Source organism: Rhipicephalus sanguineus, chromosome 4 (genome assembly GCF_013339695.2).
Source record: "Rhipicephalus sanguineus isolate Rsan-2018 chromosome 4, BIME_Rsan_1.4, whole genome shotgun sequence".
NCBI classification, from domain to species: domain Eukaryota; kingdom Metazoa; phylum Arthropoda; class Arachnida; order Ixodida; family Ixodidae; genus Rhipicephalus; species Rhipicephalus sanguineus.
The window spans coordinates 41,400,982-41,415,833 of record NC_051179.1 but is presented as its reverse complement, the minus strand read 5'-3'; the positions used below and the strand labels follow the sequence as shown (position 1 = coordinate 41,415,833).

Sequence of the window (14,852 nt, the reverse complement as noted above, 5' to 3'; positions counted from 1 at the left end):
GGGAGCCTCCTCATTAGGTCATTGTCACCGGGATGTCTGTTCCGCTGTACAAAAATTCTTAATTGAATCAGGGTGGTTTTAATTCGGAATTTTAAATTAGCATTATGCATTTTTTCTAACTACTCTATAATTCATTAGTCAGAGAAATCATATGTGGCCACTTCTACCTAAAATTAATCGTTTCTTGGCCAATCCCCCAGAGTGGGTGTGAGCTATGCATAAAGGAAATCATCATCATCATCATACTCAGTACTGACCAGTGCATAGGAAGCGCACGGAGCGTGCACAGCGTAGCCCGAATTTTTTTTCGGGGGAGGGGAGGGAGGGTGTTACTTTATGTATGTTCGTGCCTTTGTTTGTATGTGTGCATTCATACACATGCAAAATTGAAAATTTTCGGGGAGGAGGGTTGAAGCTCTCCCCCCCCCCCCCCCCCCCCGGTTACACCACTGTACTTAATGCGATCAGCCAACCATGCAGATTGCGTAAATCACGTGTGCTGCTGTCGGTCGCGGTAAATGACCAGTCCAAAGGGGGCGCGTAACAAACCTGGCGAATGGCCACTGTTCAGTGCGAACTCCCGTAAATCGGTTACGCGAGTTCTCAGTCACCCAGCTCAGCCAGATGACGCCCGGCTGTTGCTTGGAGCAGCGCTGCACGCATCTATATAAAGCACCAGGTTATCAGGTCGTAATATTCTCCGGTCGACGTTAACCGCGTGTTCTAACCTCGGCAGCGTCCCGCGGGCGCGTGAGTGCAGTCATCTTTATTGGAGAAGACACCTCAATGGTACAGTCAGTAAAACATTACACATCAGCATTTCATCTTCATTACAGCAATAAAAATTCTCATGGATGAAAAAACTTTATTGATTGACCGTCAGCTTATGGCCCGAGTCTTAAAAAATATCAACCGCTCACTTGGAATCTGGTTCGCCGCTTGCACGCGCCACCCGTGAAGCGAGATGGGGTCTCGTGTCGACGGGGCGCTCTTCGCGCTCTGCTGTGTATATACAGCGCTATATATCAATATAGCGAGCCCGGCGAGGCCAATTTAGCCGGGTGACTCCGTGCATACTGCTGGCGGGTGCATTGCGAGGAACGGCACACGCGCATTCTAGCCTCTCTCGGTGAGGGGCGATGCACGGCCGCTGGGACGTGCCCCACCGCGCTCGGCTGGACGCCGAGCGCAGTGTGCGCCGCCGTTTCCATGACCTCTTCTCGCGGCCCTTCATCGAATGAGGAATAGGACGCACGCGCCAGTGGCTGCGCGCGCGCTACGATCGTTTCGAGGGAGCTATTAAAGAGACACTAAAGTGAAACAATGAATCGGCTCAGACCGATGGAAAAAGTCATGCGGTACGTCCCTTACGCATTTGCCTAAAACGACTCGAAATTCGCGCGAAAGCCATCTTCTTCTTTTCTGAGTCGATTGTACTGAACCCCTACCCCCCCCCCCCCCTTGAAGGCGTTCGCTCTATCTCGCCGTATCGCGAGAGAGAGAGAGAGAGAGCGAACGGCGCGTGTTGACTATGAAAACGCTCTTTCTGCGATGAACGCTTACCTACCAGCTCGCAAGGAACGAGAACGCGCCTTCGCCCGAGAGAGACAACGCCGACGGAGGCAGCCTCTGCTAGCGAGTTTCTTGAATAATACAAAAAAAAAGACTACTCGCGCTGCACAACCGTTCACCGGCCAGGCCGTATATATGGACACTGGATCTTTACCTGCAATGTAGTGCCGGTGGGAGACTTCTCTTGCGCGTACTTGAACAATAAAGATTCGCAGCGTGCAGTTAACTAAAAGCGGACTGCGGGCCTCTGTATCTAATCTTTCTTCTATCTCTCATTGCCCATTAGCAGTGATTTTGCCGTGGGAAACACCTGCGCACACTGCATGATTCGCCCCTCCAGAGGTTGACGTTAGTGGAGCTGAAACACCCTTCCCCACATGCTTCGCTCCTCCTCAATTTTTTTTTCATGCTTCTTTATATATTTCTATATCTCTCCTCCTTTCCCTCCTCTTAACCTTCACATCCCTCTCTCATCCTCACTTCCCTTTCCCACCCGCTTGCTACACTATGCTATGCATGGCTATGCTATGCTAAGAGCTGCTTGGCACACACCCGCTTTCTGTGGTGCATGCCCGCCGAGTTTTCTGCCTACGACACTGGCCTTGCCGAGCTTAAATAGCCCCGCTGTTAAAAAAGCGGCGTACGCGTAAGACGACTCGCCTTCGAGTCGTCTTAGACGAACGCATAAGGGACCCAGTGAGGTTTTGCTTTCAGGCCACTTACTGTTCAGTGAAATTTTAGCGGCGTTTCAGCACCTGGTACCAGGTACTGGGTCACCGCAAAAGTACCTTTCACCGTGCTACTCTAGTACATCACCAGCCTATACCCCGTGCAATTATGATCATCGGAAGGTTTCTATGTTGTTTTGGCGGACAAAGCTCTCGAGAACGTTGGAGTGCCTGGGATACCAAGGCCAGTACGGCTTGTGGGCAGCTGTCGAAAATTCAGGAGCACTTCCCCAATTGGGGAAATGAGGGCAAGCAAAGCTTGGCGTGGGCGTGCCTGAAGTACTTTCCTTCTTTCTTTCTTTCTTTCTTTCTTTCTTTCTTTCTTTCTTTCTTTCTTTCTTTCTTTCTTTCTTTCTTTCTTTCTTTCTTTCTTTCTTTCTTTCTTTCTTTCTTTCTTTCTTTCTTTCTTTCTAGGGAAAGCTAGTTTCCGGTCCAGTATTAAAAATAAAAGAGACAGGTCAGGTGCAAAATTTAACAGCACGGTATTCTATTACACCCCTTGATTTATAATAAACAAAAGTCTTCATGAAATACACCTAATTATTCAGTGTAAGTAAGTTAGAGATGCTGGTTCTCAAGAAAAAAGTACTTACTTCATTGCTTGAAGTTACGCGTGGTCTTGACCTCTATGGGCAAGATATTCCAGATTTTTGTGCCACTGAATTCAATTACTATTTCACCGAACAAATTATAACGTTTTGATAAATTGAGGTTGCCTTTTAGAGCATCTAGTCCCGCGTGCCGGGAAAGAAAATGCATTACGAGGAATATGAAAGTTAGTGCCCATAATGTTATCAACGTGATATCTTATGACCACATAGTGCCTTAACCGATAACACATGTTGTGTTTTGGAAAATGTCATGAGATGTATCGCTGCTGCTGTTTGGATTACTGATTATTTTCGGGGCCCTTTTTTGTAATTTCTGTAAAGGTTGTAACTTGTAAGTATATATATGTCATGTAAGTCACGCCCATTATTCTAAACAATAACTAATATGGCTACGGCAAAACACACAGTAAAGGGATTTGAGTATTTCTCGAGGGAAATATTGCCTTGCTTTAATTGGGTAGTAACAACCGTATGCGACCTTCTTGCATACGTTCTGAACATACGTTTCCCAATGTACATGTCGGTCCAGTATGACACCCAGCTATTTAAACGAAAGAAATTCTTGGATAGGGCTATTATTTAAGCTAATATTTATTTGAGTGGTGTCAACGTTATTTCTACTTTACCGAAAAATATATAAAACATATTTTGTTTTATTGCTATTCAAAGTCACCTTCTTTTCTACAAACCGCTTTCATGCTCTTCCCAGCATTCGTCAGCCTGTAGAACGGCCCAACGAAAGGACCATCACGCGTTCACGGAAACGCGGTTTAGGAATTCAATTTTCTCGAAGTCGGAATTTTCCGCAAATGTGCAAATCCTGATATCGACCTTGCGCGTCGTCCAGCAGATCACTTTTAGTCCGCCGACACGAAACACAAGGAAGCGCCCGCAGAAAGTGTACTGATTCCTAATTGTTTTACAGCAGACCTGTTAAAGAGACACAAGAGGCAAATAAAAGTTTGTGTGTTTAAGAACGTCTAAAACGTCAATATCAGCAATAGAAGTGCTCTAGTAATCGAGAAATTAAGGTAAATGTAGGACACTATATGCACCCCCAGTGGGACGTTTTGAAACGAGCCCGATGACGTCAAGAGTCCCGAGTACAAATTATCACTATCATTCAAGCTGCTTATAATAAAAAAAAAGAATATTCGTTGCAATGCGAGACGTAATAAAATGCTGCTTGTGCGTTTCTGTTTGATTCACGAATAAAACAACTTGACGTTACAGTGGATAACGACCAAGGAGGTTTAAAAATAGCAATTTTTTATTTAACCTCCTTGATAACGACGCCGGTTGTGCGAAAGTTCCGTTTTCGCAGGGCTGCGCTCCACTCGTGCGGTTGCGTCTCAGTGGTAGCTTCGTTATCGCGTACTGCTGCGTGTGCCTTGCACGCTCCTGAAAGTCGCTCTAACAAAAACTTCGACAAAAGGCCGTGTCCACGTGATGTTGTGTAATGTGCTCTTCAGAGCAGAAACCGCCGCGTCGGCATCCGGGCAGTAAAGGCGGGCAACATTGGGCAAGGCAAATGCTGTGTCAGGAGGCCTTTTGAAGCGCGCGATTTGAAGTGCGCTGACGCTGTGCGGACGACTAAAACGTGATTTTCATTCGAAATAAGCATTTTCCTTGGCACGCGACAAGCACTACGAGGTTTCTGGAACGCTATTTCAGTAATCAACGCCGACTTAACATTTGCCTTTAGTGTCCGTGAGGTTGGCCGCGTGTCGTCGATAGAAAATTATCATCATCACGAACCGGCAGGCGCCATCTTCGTCCTCTTCTTCCTCTCCAGCTTCGCTGCCAGAAGGCGTGTGCGAATTTGTCCGGAGAGGTATGCAATAACTGGATGGGCGAGAGAAAGAGAGATAGAGAGAAAGAAATAGAAAAAAAAAGAAAAGCATTTTTGGCGAGAAGCTTTTTTTTTTTTTGCCGAGGAAAGATTCGAACTCGAGTACCGACGATCCGAATGCGAGCCTCCTACCAGTCGGCTATCCAAGCACGCTGGCAGAGCATAGCATAGTCTTGAATAGTATAGTACAGGTGGTGGGAAGTCAGCGTGAGGAAGAGAAATGTGAGTGTTAGGATGAGGGAAAGGAGCATAGGCGTGCGCAAGGGGGTGGCAGCGGGGGCGCCTCCCCCCGAAGTCACTTAAGAGGGGGGGGGGGCAAAGTCTGCCCCATACTTTGACTTAACAGGGAGAGGGGGCGCTTCGATGAACCATCGCCCCCCACCTGAAGGGGAACCCTGCGCGCGCCTATGGAAAGGAGGATGGGGGAACGAGTAGAGAGAGAGGCAGGGTAAGATAGATAGATAGATAGATAGATAGATAGATAGATAGATAGATAGATAGATAGATAGATAGATAGATAGATAGATAGATAGATAGATAGATAGATAGATAGATAGATAGATAGATAGATAGATAGATAGATAGATAGATAGATAGATGTAAAAAGAAAGAAATAGATATAAAGAAAGGAAAGAAACAGAGAAAGAGATAGAAGACGAGAGATCGACTACACAGAGAGAGAGAGAGAAACAAATACATAGAAAGAAATAGACAGAGAGAGAAAGAGATATAAAGCAACATACAGAAAAAAGAAGATAAAAAAAAGGAGGCAAAGCATAGTCATGTGTAGTACAGTATATATAGCAACTATAGTTCACCGTGTGGCGTAGAAAAACTATCATCTTCATGAACCGGCACGCGCTCTCGTCGTTATCTTCTTCACCTTCGTCCTCTTCTTCTTGTTCTGTTTCTAGTCGACCAGCCCTGCTGTGACCCGGCCTTGCGTGACTTTGTGCAAGCTGCGCTAATCTTTTTTTTTTAGGGGCGAAGCTCCTTAAGGCGGCACCCGTTCGTCCCTCGTAGTCGTAGTCGTAGTGCGTAACCAATCTTACGCTTTGACCTCCAAGGTGGTGCAGGTGGGAGATTTTTCCTGTGCGTTGTTGAACAATAAATAATTCGCAGCGTGCGCGTTAACTAAAAGCCGAATTCTTCTGTCTCTCATTGCCCATTAGCAGCCATTGGCATGTTCCAGTAGGAAACGTTAGTAGAAGTAGAAGTGTAAGTGTTAGCTAAAAGCCGACTTCTTCTGTCTCTCATTCCCATTAGCAGCCATTGTTTACCTCCAAGGTAGTGCCTGGTGAGATTTCTCCTGTGCGTGATTAAACAATAAAAATTTTGTTCGAAACGCCGTTGATTGATGAAATAAACCAACGAAAGACGCCAGATGTTTTGTAAAAGCAAAACGAAAGAACGCCAGATGTTTCTAAAGCAAAACGAAAAGACGCCAGCTGCTTAACGAAAGACGCCAGATGTTTTCTAAAGCAATGGTTTTCTAAACAATGAAAATTCACAGCGTACATGTAAAATTAAAGTGAGCTGCAAGTCGTCATAACTTATCGAACCTTTAGTATAAACGCGCCCGATCTCACGTCGGTGATGATGTACTGGGCAGAATTCACGGAAGATTCACGGTTTACCGATGAACCTCCGCAGCTTCGCCCACTCATCATCATTCACTCCGTGGAGATGCTGTGATTTTTTGTATCATCGGTAGAACGCATTCATATGCTGCTTCAGTTCAGTTCACATGGGGCGAGCGTGGGTGCCTGGCCTAGTGTTCAAGGCGTTTGCTTTCGGACCGCGGAGACCCGGTTTCAAACTCCAGCCCCGGAAAGAAAATTTATTTTGTTTTGTGGGTGAGGACTGTTTTTTTGGAAACCACCACCTACACAGGTCAGTCAGTACAAGCTTGGCTTGAAAACGTTCTATAGACCTTCGCGGGTTTCCTTCCCCACAGGAAGGTTCCCACAATGGAAGCAAGGGGTTCCGCCACGCGGCGACGAACAAGTGAAATGTGTGTTACGAGGAAACACACAAGCCTGAGTCTTGACCACTGACCCACCGACGCGCTAGCCGTTATAGTGACATGCTAAACGGATCCGTGTTTAGAAAAAGCTTATTTTTAGATGCGAAAGCATCTTATGCTCGGGGCAGTGTCCGTCCTGCGGCGTCCGCACCCATACTGCGCATACGCCAACTCTCCCCCCTCTCCTCGCGTGAGCGCTGCCTCCGCTTCGTTTCTCATCTCTCGTTTCTCTCTCTCCGCCACAGCTGTGGGCTCGTATATAATGCGACACGCGCTCGCTCCCGTTGCACTCTCCTTCACAACGGCGCGATGGACGCTCGCGAAGCTGAACGTAAACGGCAACGCCGGCAAGCGTTGCACTGTCCTTTGCAATGGCGCTATGTACGCTCGCGAAGCTGAACATAAAAGGCAACGCCGGCAAGCGAATCTCGAAGCTGCGGGGCTGCGAAAGCGCGCGTTCGCTGTGCTTCCGTCATTCTCTATCTGTGCAACGGTGTGCGAAACGCCACGAACAACGTCAACGTCGGCGCTAGTTGCAGCGGCAGCGCCACCGCTGCAGAGCAGAGGAAGGCTCGGGAAGCCGAACGTAAATGTCAGCGTCGGCAAGCGGTAATTCAAACGCCTCGACAACCACTGTCTCATAAGTCACATAAGAGAAACGGATACTCGATGCGCAACCCCCACGATGCTTTCGCATCCCACCATGGTTGCCCGTAGGGGGAGATGATAGAGTTTGAGAATTGGGTACCCAAGACGCTGGGTCCCCGGGCTGCAATGGGCAGCCTGCGCTTGTTTTTGGATGATCAGCAGAGTTTGAGAATTCGGCCAACGCAGGGAGTGGTAAGGTAAAGTACTTCGTCATTGCTGTGGCCTCCGCGACTAGCACCTGCAACGCGTTTACGCGTCCATCCCATTCGGCGCATTTTCAATAGAAGTTGAATTTTGTCAATGCCTTAACACACCGCGAGGTGGCGACCTTTGCCCAAGCGTCGTAAAAGCGTCGGCCTCGCTCAGCATCACGCTAATACAAACCAAAAATTGGCCGCGTATCTGCGTGCTTCGCTGCAAATGTCGTGTAAAGACGATAGAAGAGGCGCTGTGTGAGATATGGACGCCATCTGGCAATACGTCGGGAAACATGAGTGCTGTGTTGCGTGCTGGTAGTCCCGGCGCAGCAGCAGGCGAAGACCTTTGCAGAGAAACGTCCGCACTCAACGAGTACTCTCCACACACTCTTTTATTTACACGTCGCCTGGGTAAAACAGGAACGCCAGAGCGGCGCCCACAACCGGCAGCCTGAAGGCCGCCCACAACGCTGCTTTTTCATTTTTTAAATATTTTTTTTCACCTTCTTGGCCTTCTCAAAACTAAAGTTTTTCAACACCAACCCATGGCATTCGTACAGTGCAATACAGAACCGAAACCGAAACACAACAATGAGCTGGTGCGAAGGGCACGGAGGAAGGCAAATTTCTGCGCAGTCGCATTTTCAGCTTTGTTGAAACAGCGCTCACTAGACGACGACGAAGTAAAAGAAGGCACAGGACAGGCAGCGCCTGTCCTGTGCCTTCTTTTACTTCGTCGTCGTCTAGTGAGCGCTGTTTCAACAAAGATGAACGCATACCAACTCGCTCAAGCTTCCATTCTCATGCATTTTCAGCGCAGCTTAAGAAACTAGGGTCCTTAAAATTACGTATGTATGCATTTTCTATTAAAGGAACACGCCACCTAATACTTACCTAGTGATGTTGCACCTCAGATATGCATGATATTTACTTTTTGATCAACAACGTTCACAAGTATGAACAGCCCTACCAGTTCAAGACGGCTGGCCCTTGGGCAAGTGGTTCAACTTTGGCCGAGTGGCTGAATCGAGGGACGTGCCGACAAACAGAAAGACAGACAGACAGACCAAGATTTCTGCGTTTAAGTTCCCCAAGAAAGACTATCGTCTTTAAAATAGCCCTGCGACGCGCGCCTGCATCACCTGGCTGTAACAGCGCGTTCCATGCTCACGCGCTCGCCCAGGCTCGCCCCGAGAAAAATCGGGACCGGTCTACCGGGGCGGCACGACGCGCTTTGCGTTTCCCTCTAGTCCGGCCGTGGTGTTCAATCACATTTTAACATGCCGCGGGATGGCGACCAAGTTCTGCGTCCAATATGCGACGCTCTTCTGGCTGTCACGCCTCGTTCTCTGATTACGCTTTCACCGTTAACTACTACAGCTTCCACAAGGGTTTGTTTAATTATTTAACATGGACGTTAGTCGTCGGGATGGAGATGTACCACCAATCATCAAAGATAAACCATCAATCATCAAAGATCCACGTTAAACGGTGCTATAGCTGCCAGACATTCATATACATTGTGCAAACTCTCTTATATCAATGTACAGTAAACATTCAGTTATTTCTGTAAGGGCGGGTGCAGTGGGAGAGCGCGCGCGCCGGGCGCACGTGTTCGGGTAGCGAACCAGAAGACGACGAGAAGAGCGCGCGCCGACACGATGATGATTGTTTCTTCTCTACATCGCGAAACGGACAAACGGCGGGCATAACAGCCCTGCTGTAATAAAAATAGTTTTGTCACCACGCACTGCGGTTGCATACAGTACGCACGACACGGCATACATGCACGGGACGTCGTACACTTTCAATTTATTGGATACCTTTCTTGTCAACCCGCATTTTTTTCTGCGGGCATTTTGTTGGTGAGTCGCTAAGCCTGTACATAGACGAAAGATCTCTGTTACGGTGCCTTTTTTTTTCTTTCTTTTCTTGCTTCCCTGCGGGACGAAGGACGCAGGAGAACATTGCTAGGCCTTCGTGAAACCTCTGATCTGTTCTGACTTGCAGCCAGGCGTTCTATATGTCCACGACCTTGCGGTGCTATGGGCGCTCCTTCGATCGACTATAATACCTCTGCATATTTGAGCCGGTCGCTAACAGTTTCGCATGAGATCGTCATGTATAAGGAGGTATGATGCTTGCGTCTGCGCGAGTTGCCAGAATGGATATAAGAACTTGCACATAACATAACGTGCTTATCTTGGTCCATGGCCAACAGTGGAACAGTTTGGGGTCACAGAATAGAGCCCCTCTTTAAAGGTGCGTTGGATGATACATCAGTTATGTTAATGCGATAGCGTTAAAGAGCTCATTTCGCAGAAATTCCGGTGTCGGCGTCGTTGCTTGTGAGTGAAAAAACTGCGTGGTCCGTGAGCGAGAATTCGAGATAGATGCAAATAAAGAAATAATAAAAAAATATTCTGTTCGAGCGGCAACCGAACCCAGGACTTTCTGCGTGGCAAGCAGGTGGCAAGCCCGTGCTCCAAATTCCTCCGAAAAAAAGAAAGCACTACGTGAATACCATGTACTGGGAGGAGTGTCCTTAACGCACGTAATATTTCGTGGCAGAAGCGTATAGAATCGCACCAGACGTCAAAACGTGTGAACTGCACAACGAGTGTTTGGTTTAAAGGCCAACCAATTACAAAGCACACAGACACAATTAATCATCATTGTCATCGACAGCATCGGCAACGTGTGCAGCTGCGCAGGCGCGCTTGTTAGTGGGCACTTCGCAACTATACTTACAAGTGGCATTCTAGGATAGTTTTGAAACGGCCTATGTTACGCACACAGACTTTCCTTTCCTAGGGGCACGGTTTAGGTGCCCACCGCAAAGCGAAGCCAGGCTAGCGGTTGAGTCTTGAGCGCGAAGCTCGGGCGTGCTCCAAGTTTTGTTTTGTTTTCTTTTAAGACCTGTGCTGAAAATTTCTTGTGTTCCCAGACTATACATAGATGTTGTAGTTCAACTGAAAGTATCGTCTTTCGCATTCACAACAGTTGATTCATACAATTTTTTTTTTTTTGCCAGCTGTCGTAGCTTGAGAATAGAGCGGATTGAGTCTTTCAATTTTCAACCCGTGCCCTAATAATATTGATCGATAATGAGTAGCGCACGTACTTTATTCAACAATTATTCGACGACTTGTGTGCGACGTACAGTGTTCACTGAGAGGCGCGAAGATCGCTCCTCCGCCAAGAAAGTTAGTCAGTGACTAAGTGGTTCTATTGCTAAGCAAGTCACGGGTTTGATTCCCTATCGCGATAACTGAATGCCAAAACTCACGTCTGTCTCTAGATTGTTTACAGCATTCACTTCGAGGAATAGAATCAAAATGGCTCAAATGGCTCGCAGCAAATATAATCGAGCTCAATGTACAAAAGACAAAGTTTATAATATTCAGACCAAAAAACATGATAGACAATGAACCCATCATCAGTTTTCGCTATGCTGCTATGTCGCGTGTGCATTCAATACAATTCTTAGGTGTAATTTTCAACGAAAGGCTAACTTGGACAAATAACGTTAATCATGTATGTTCTGAAGTCTCTAGTTCAATAGGTATAATGTACAAAATGAGAAATCTATTGCCATAATCGGGTTAAAGAAACAAATCTACTATGCTCTTGAGCAATCATACCTACATTACTGTCTATTAGTCTGGGGAAGGACAATGCAATCTAACTCGCAATCACTATATGTTTAACAAAAGAAAGACATTGGAGACATTAGTAATATTAAATATCAGGACAGCACGAAAGAACGCTGGAACAAACTGGGCGTACTAAACGTTTAATACAGAACATAAAGGTCCCGCGTTAGGCTCTTGAGACACATCACTTGCTTTGGAATGACTCTGCCTTTTCACTCCCTTTACAAGACCCTCAAAATTTCCTACCTTATACATTTCGACATGTTAGCTACAGGAATAACAGGATCAGGACAAACTATGGTTCATAAACGCTGCACTCAGACCATGGCACTCTTGAACAACAACAAATGTGTAGAGGAAATAATAACAAACCACAAATCAGGAAATATAATAAAGCGGGAAATAAACCAACTACTTCCTTCATAGCCTTCTTGTGTTAATTCCAGCGTACATTGCTTTTTATTAGTGCTAATAATTTGCGTTTACAGCAATGATACGTTTCCAATTTTTTATTTATCAGCAAAATATTATTTTATCTTTTTATAAGTATCCAATGCTTTACATGCACTTTTGCTCTTCTGTATATTTCCTTGAGTAAGTTTCGAATCACTTCCGTTTATGCTGCCAATGCTTGTGTGCAAACTGCTGCTGTTATAGGTGGGAGGACCTCGTCAGGCGTCAATGCCTTTTGTTCTCTCTTTCCTAAGTGCTATTTTGTACACTTGAATAAAAATCAATTCAATTCAATAGATGAGTCTGTGATGAAGTGCTCCAAAGCACGCGGCTGCCAGGTTCTGTGACGTCACCAGGTTTTGTGACGCCAACTAACTATTCGATCTATGCTTAATCCACACCACGAATGTTTCTCCTGCTTACATTACCAACAGAGCAATGCATTCACCGTGACCAATAGTAGGCGCACCTTCGCAATGTCCGTGACGGCACCAGTAGATAGCTTTAGAATAGTGTATACGCAAAGCTTTGCGTACGCAATATGCTTGGGTTGTCGCCACTGAGCATGCGTCAAACGCAGCCTTCACTTTGGTTTAGCGTTTCATCTGTTCATCGAAAACAGCGCGCATAGTCAAGCTGCCCCCGAAGCTGCCTCACGTCGGTTTGTATTTGATTTCCATGGGATTGCCGCGGCTGCGCTTATCACGAAATGTCGCGCAAGTGCGCATTTCGACAAGTAGAAACAAGTCCTGTGTAAAGTTTTAAGGTTTTCAAAATGGTTAACAAAAAGACACAAGACGTTTGCTTACATATATTTCCTCCCGTATAAATATGCAAATATTTCTGCAACAAACATTTCCACGTCATTTTGCCAGCTTTGCGAGGACGATTCTCGTGCGCTTGGGTTTACGGAGGACGAACCAGCATTCAAAAGCATCTAGGGCACATCTGCAAAGCATCTCTGCTGGGAGATACAAAAGCAACAAAACCAACGAATCCAAGGTCCAAGTACCCAGTTCTAAAGCTTTGTAACGTTTCAAAGCGCGCCAAGCATGCAACAGTACACAGTCTACTATACAATCAGCGCTGTCCGTACGTGCTCCCATACCGTTCGTGTCGTTTTCTGGGCTGGTCAAGTGATTAGACGACGAATCAAGACCGACTATAAACCGTCTTTCGGTTCCCTTTTCTACTGTTAGTGGTGTAACAGACTCCAAAGTAGCTTAGAAAGATGCTGGTCTTGGCTAGTTAGTAGGAATTCGTGGTACAGTAACTGTGCCATGAATTCCAAAGTAGCGTGCTCAAGTACGCGATAATACTAACCAGCGTTATCGTGTAACACAGCGTAACACAGCGCGTTATTCTCTCCTGGTGTTTCACGTAGCACTGTGCCCGCGTCGTTCCTTTCCCGTCTTCGTTCGTTTAGTGCGCTAAATAATAGCACCTTCGACAGGTCGTTTGAGAGCGCTCTGACTGTGTTTGAAAGTGTTGAATTCAACAACTTTAAACCTCTTCAACGAGAACAAGCAGGTATGCAAGTCATGTTTCTCCTTCCTGATCATGTTTTGACACGATGATGTTAGTAGGAAGGGTTAGTTGCTATTTTACATACTTTTTTCAGCGCCTGCGGAGCACTCGAAAACGACCAGTCGAAGATGCTATAAATGAACGTGAATTGCCAACATGCCAAAGCATACACGCTTTCGACTACAGAAGTGCGAAAACGTTTCCGCGCCGAAAAAAAGATTACATCGCGCATAAAACGATCAGGAACGACGACACGCGTAGCGACCGCGATCACGCGCCGGCCGGTCGCGTAAGGCACTCCCAACGAAATGCAGTGACAAGACACTTGCTCGCCTCTGACTGGCCGACGTTCCTGCTCGGCACGAGGACCAAGCGCGATGACGATGCACGAAGTGATATAGCATGCAGCGTTGGTATAGTAAGCGCGAGCGAGCGAAAAGGAGGGAGCGAAGATGCTGCTGCTGCAACGAGCAGGATCAGTCAGGCAGGCACCGTGAGCACGAGAAGCAGGCGTTTGAAAGGGATGAGAGAGAGTGAAACCTGTGGTCGGGTGGCGTGAAGGTGATCTCCTCGTGCGGCGGTCGCTTGCCGTCGGTGGGCGATGCCATGATGGTAAAAGGCGGTGTGGTTCTGCGCGCGCTACGGGACACCGCCGCAGGGCCCGGGCCGCAGTCCGTTGCTGCTTCGCATGCCGCCGCCGCTGGCCGTTGCCGATGCTGCACTGGCGGTCGGGCGCCGCTCCGCTGCGGAGCGCCGGGATCGGGACGCGCCGCGGTCGGAACCAGCGCCCGCGCGCCCGATGCTCCGGCGACGCCGCGAGCGCCATCTGCCGCGCGCCCGGCTCCTCGGGCGTTGCGGGCAAAAGCAAAATCGGACGGCACGCGATGTCTAAAGGAAACGCCGAAGCGTGTCTTAAAATTCAGTGCGAGTGCTCGACATCACGTAGTGATGTGTAGTGTTGTCGCAGTGGGGGTGTGGTATATGTATGCCGTGTGCTTGTCAGCGGTAGCGTAGCCAGAAATTTTTTTTTTTCAGGGTGGGGTGTTCAACCACACTTTACGTAGTACGCTCGTGCGTGCGGTGCGTTTGTATGTGTGCGTGTATATGCAGACATGCAAAATTTTTAAAAAAAGGTGGCAGCGTCGCACCAGTGGTGCCAAGCCTGAAGGAAGAGCGCGGCTGGATGGCCTTCCTTGTTTCTCTTTATTATTTTTTTATTTCCTCCCTTTCTCTCTGTTTCTTGTTTCTATTTTTTGTATCTTATTCTTTCTATATTTTGTCTTTCTATTTCTTCCCTTTTCTCTCTATTTTTCTCTCTTTCTCGGTCTTTCTACCTTTATTTATATTCCTTCCCTTTCTTTGTTTCTCTTTATTTTTATCTTTCTGTCTTGCTGTCCGTTTCTTTAATCTCTTTTTAGTGTCCGTTTCTTTCTATCTCTCTCTTTGTGTGTCTTTCTTTCTTTTATTTCTCTTTCTGTCTATCGCTTTTCTCTCTCTATCTCTATTTTCTCTTTCTTTCTGTCGTTTTCTTCCTCTCCTTCCCTTTCACGTGCTCCACTTCGCCGAGCAGAGTTTTCGTTTA

General features: G+C 47.0%; 1 protein-coding gene across 1 annotated transcript in view; it reads right to left on the bottom strand.

The window, feature by feature from the left end:
• LOC119389811 (neprilysin-1-like) overlaps positions 1-14,041 on the bottom strand; it is a 74,923-nt gene extending 60,882 nt beyond the window's left edge. Inside the window, 1 exon segment of the mRNA XM_037657204.2 lies at positions 13,811-14,041. Coding sequence (XP_037513132.1) covers positions 13,811-13,878 — 68 coding nt within the window. The 5' untranslated portion in view covers positions 13,879-14,041.
• Between the last annotated feature and the right edge of the window lie 811 nt (positions 14,042-14,852).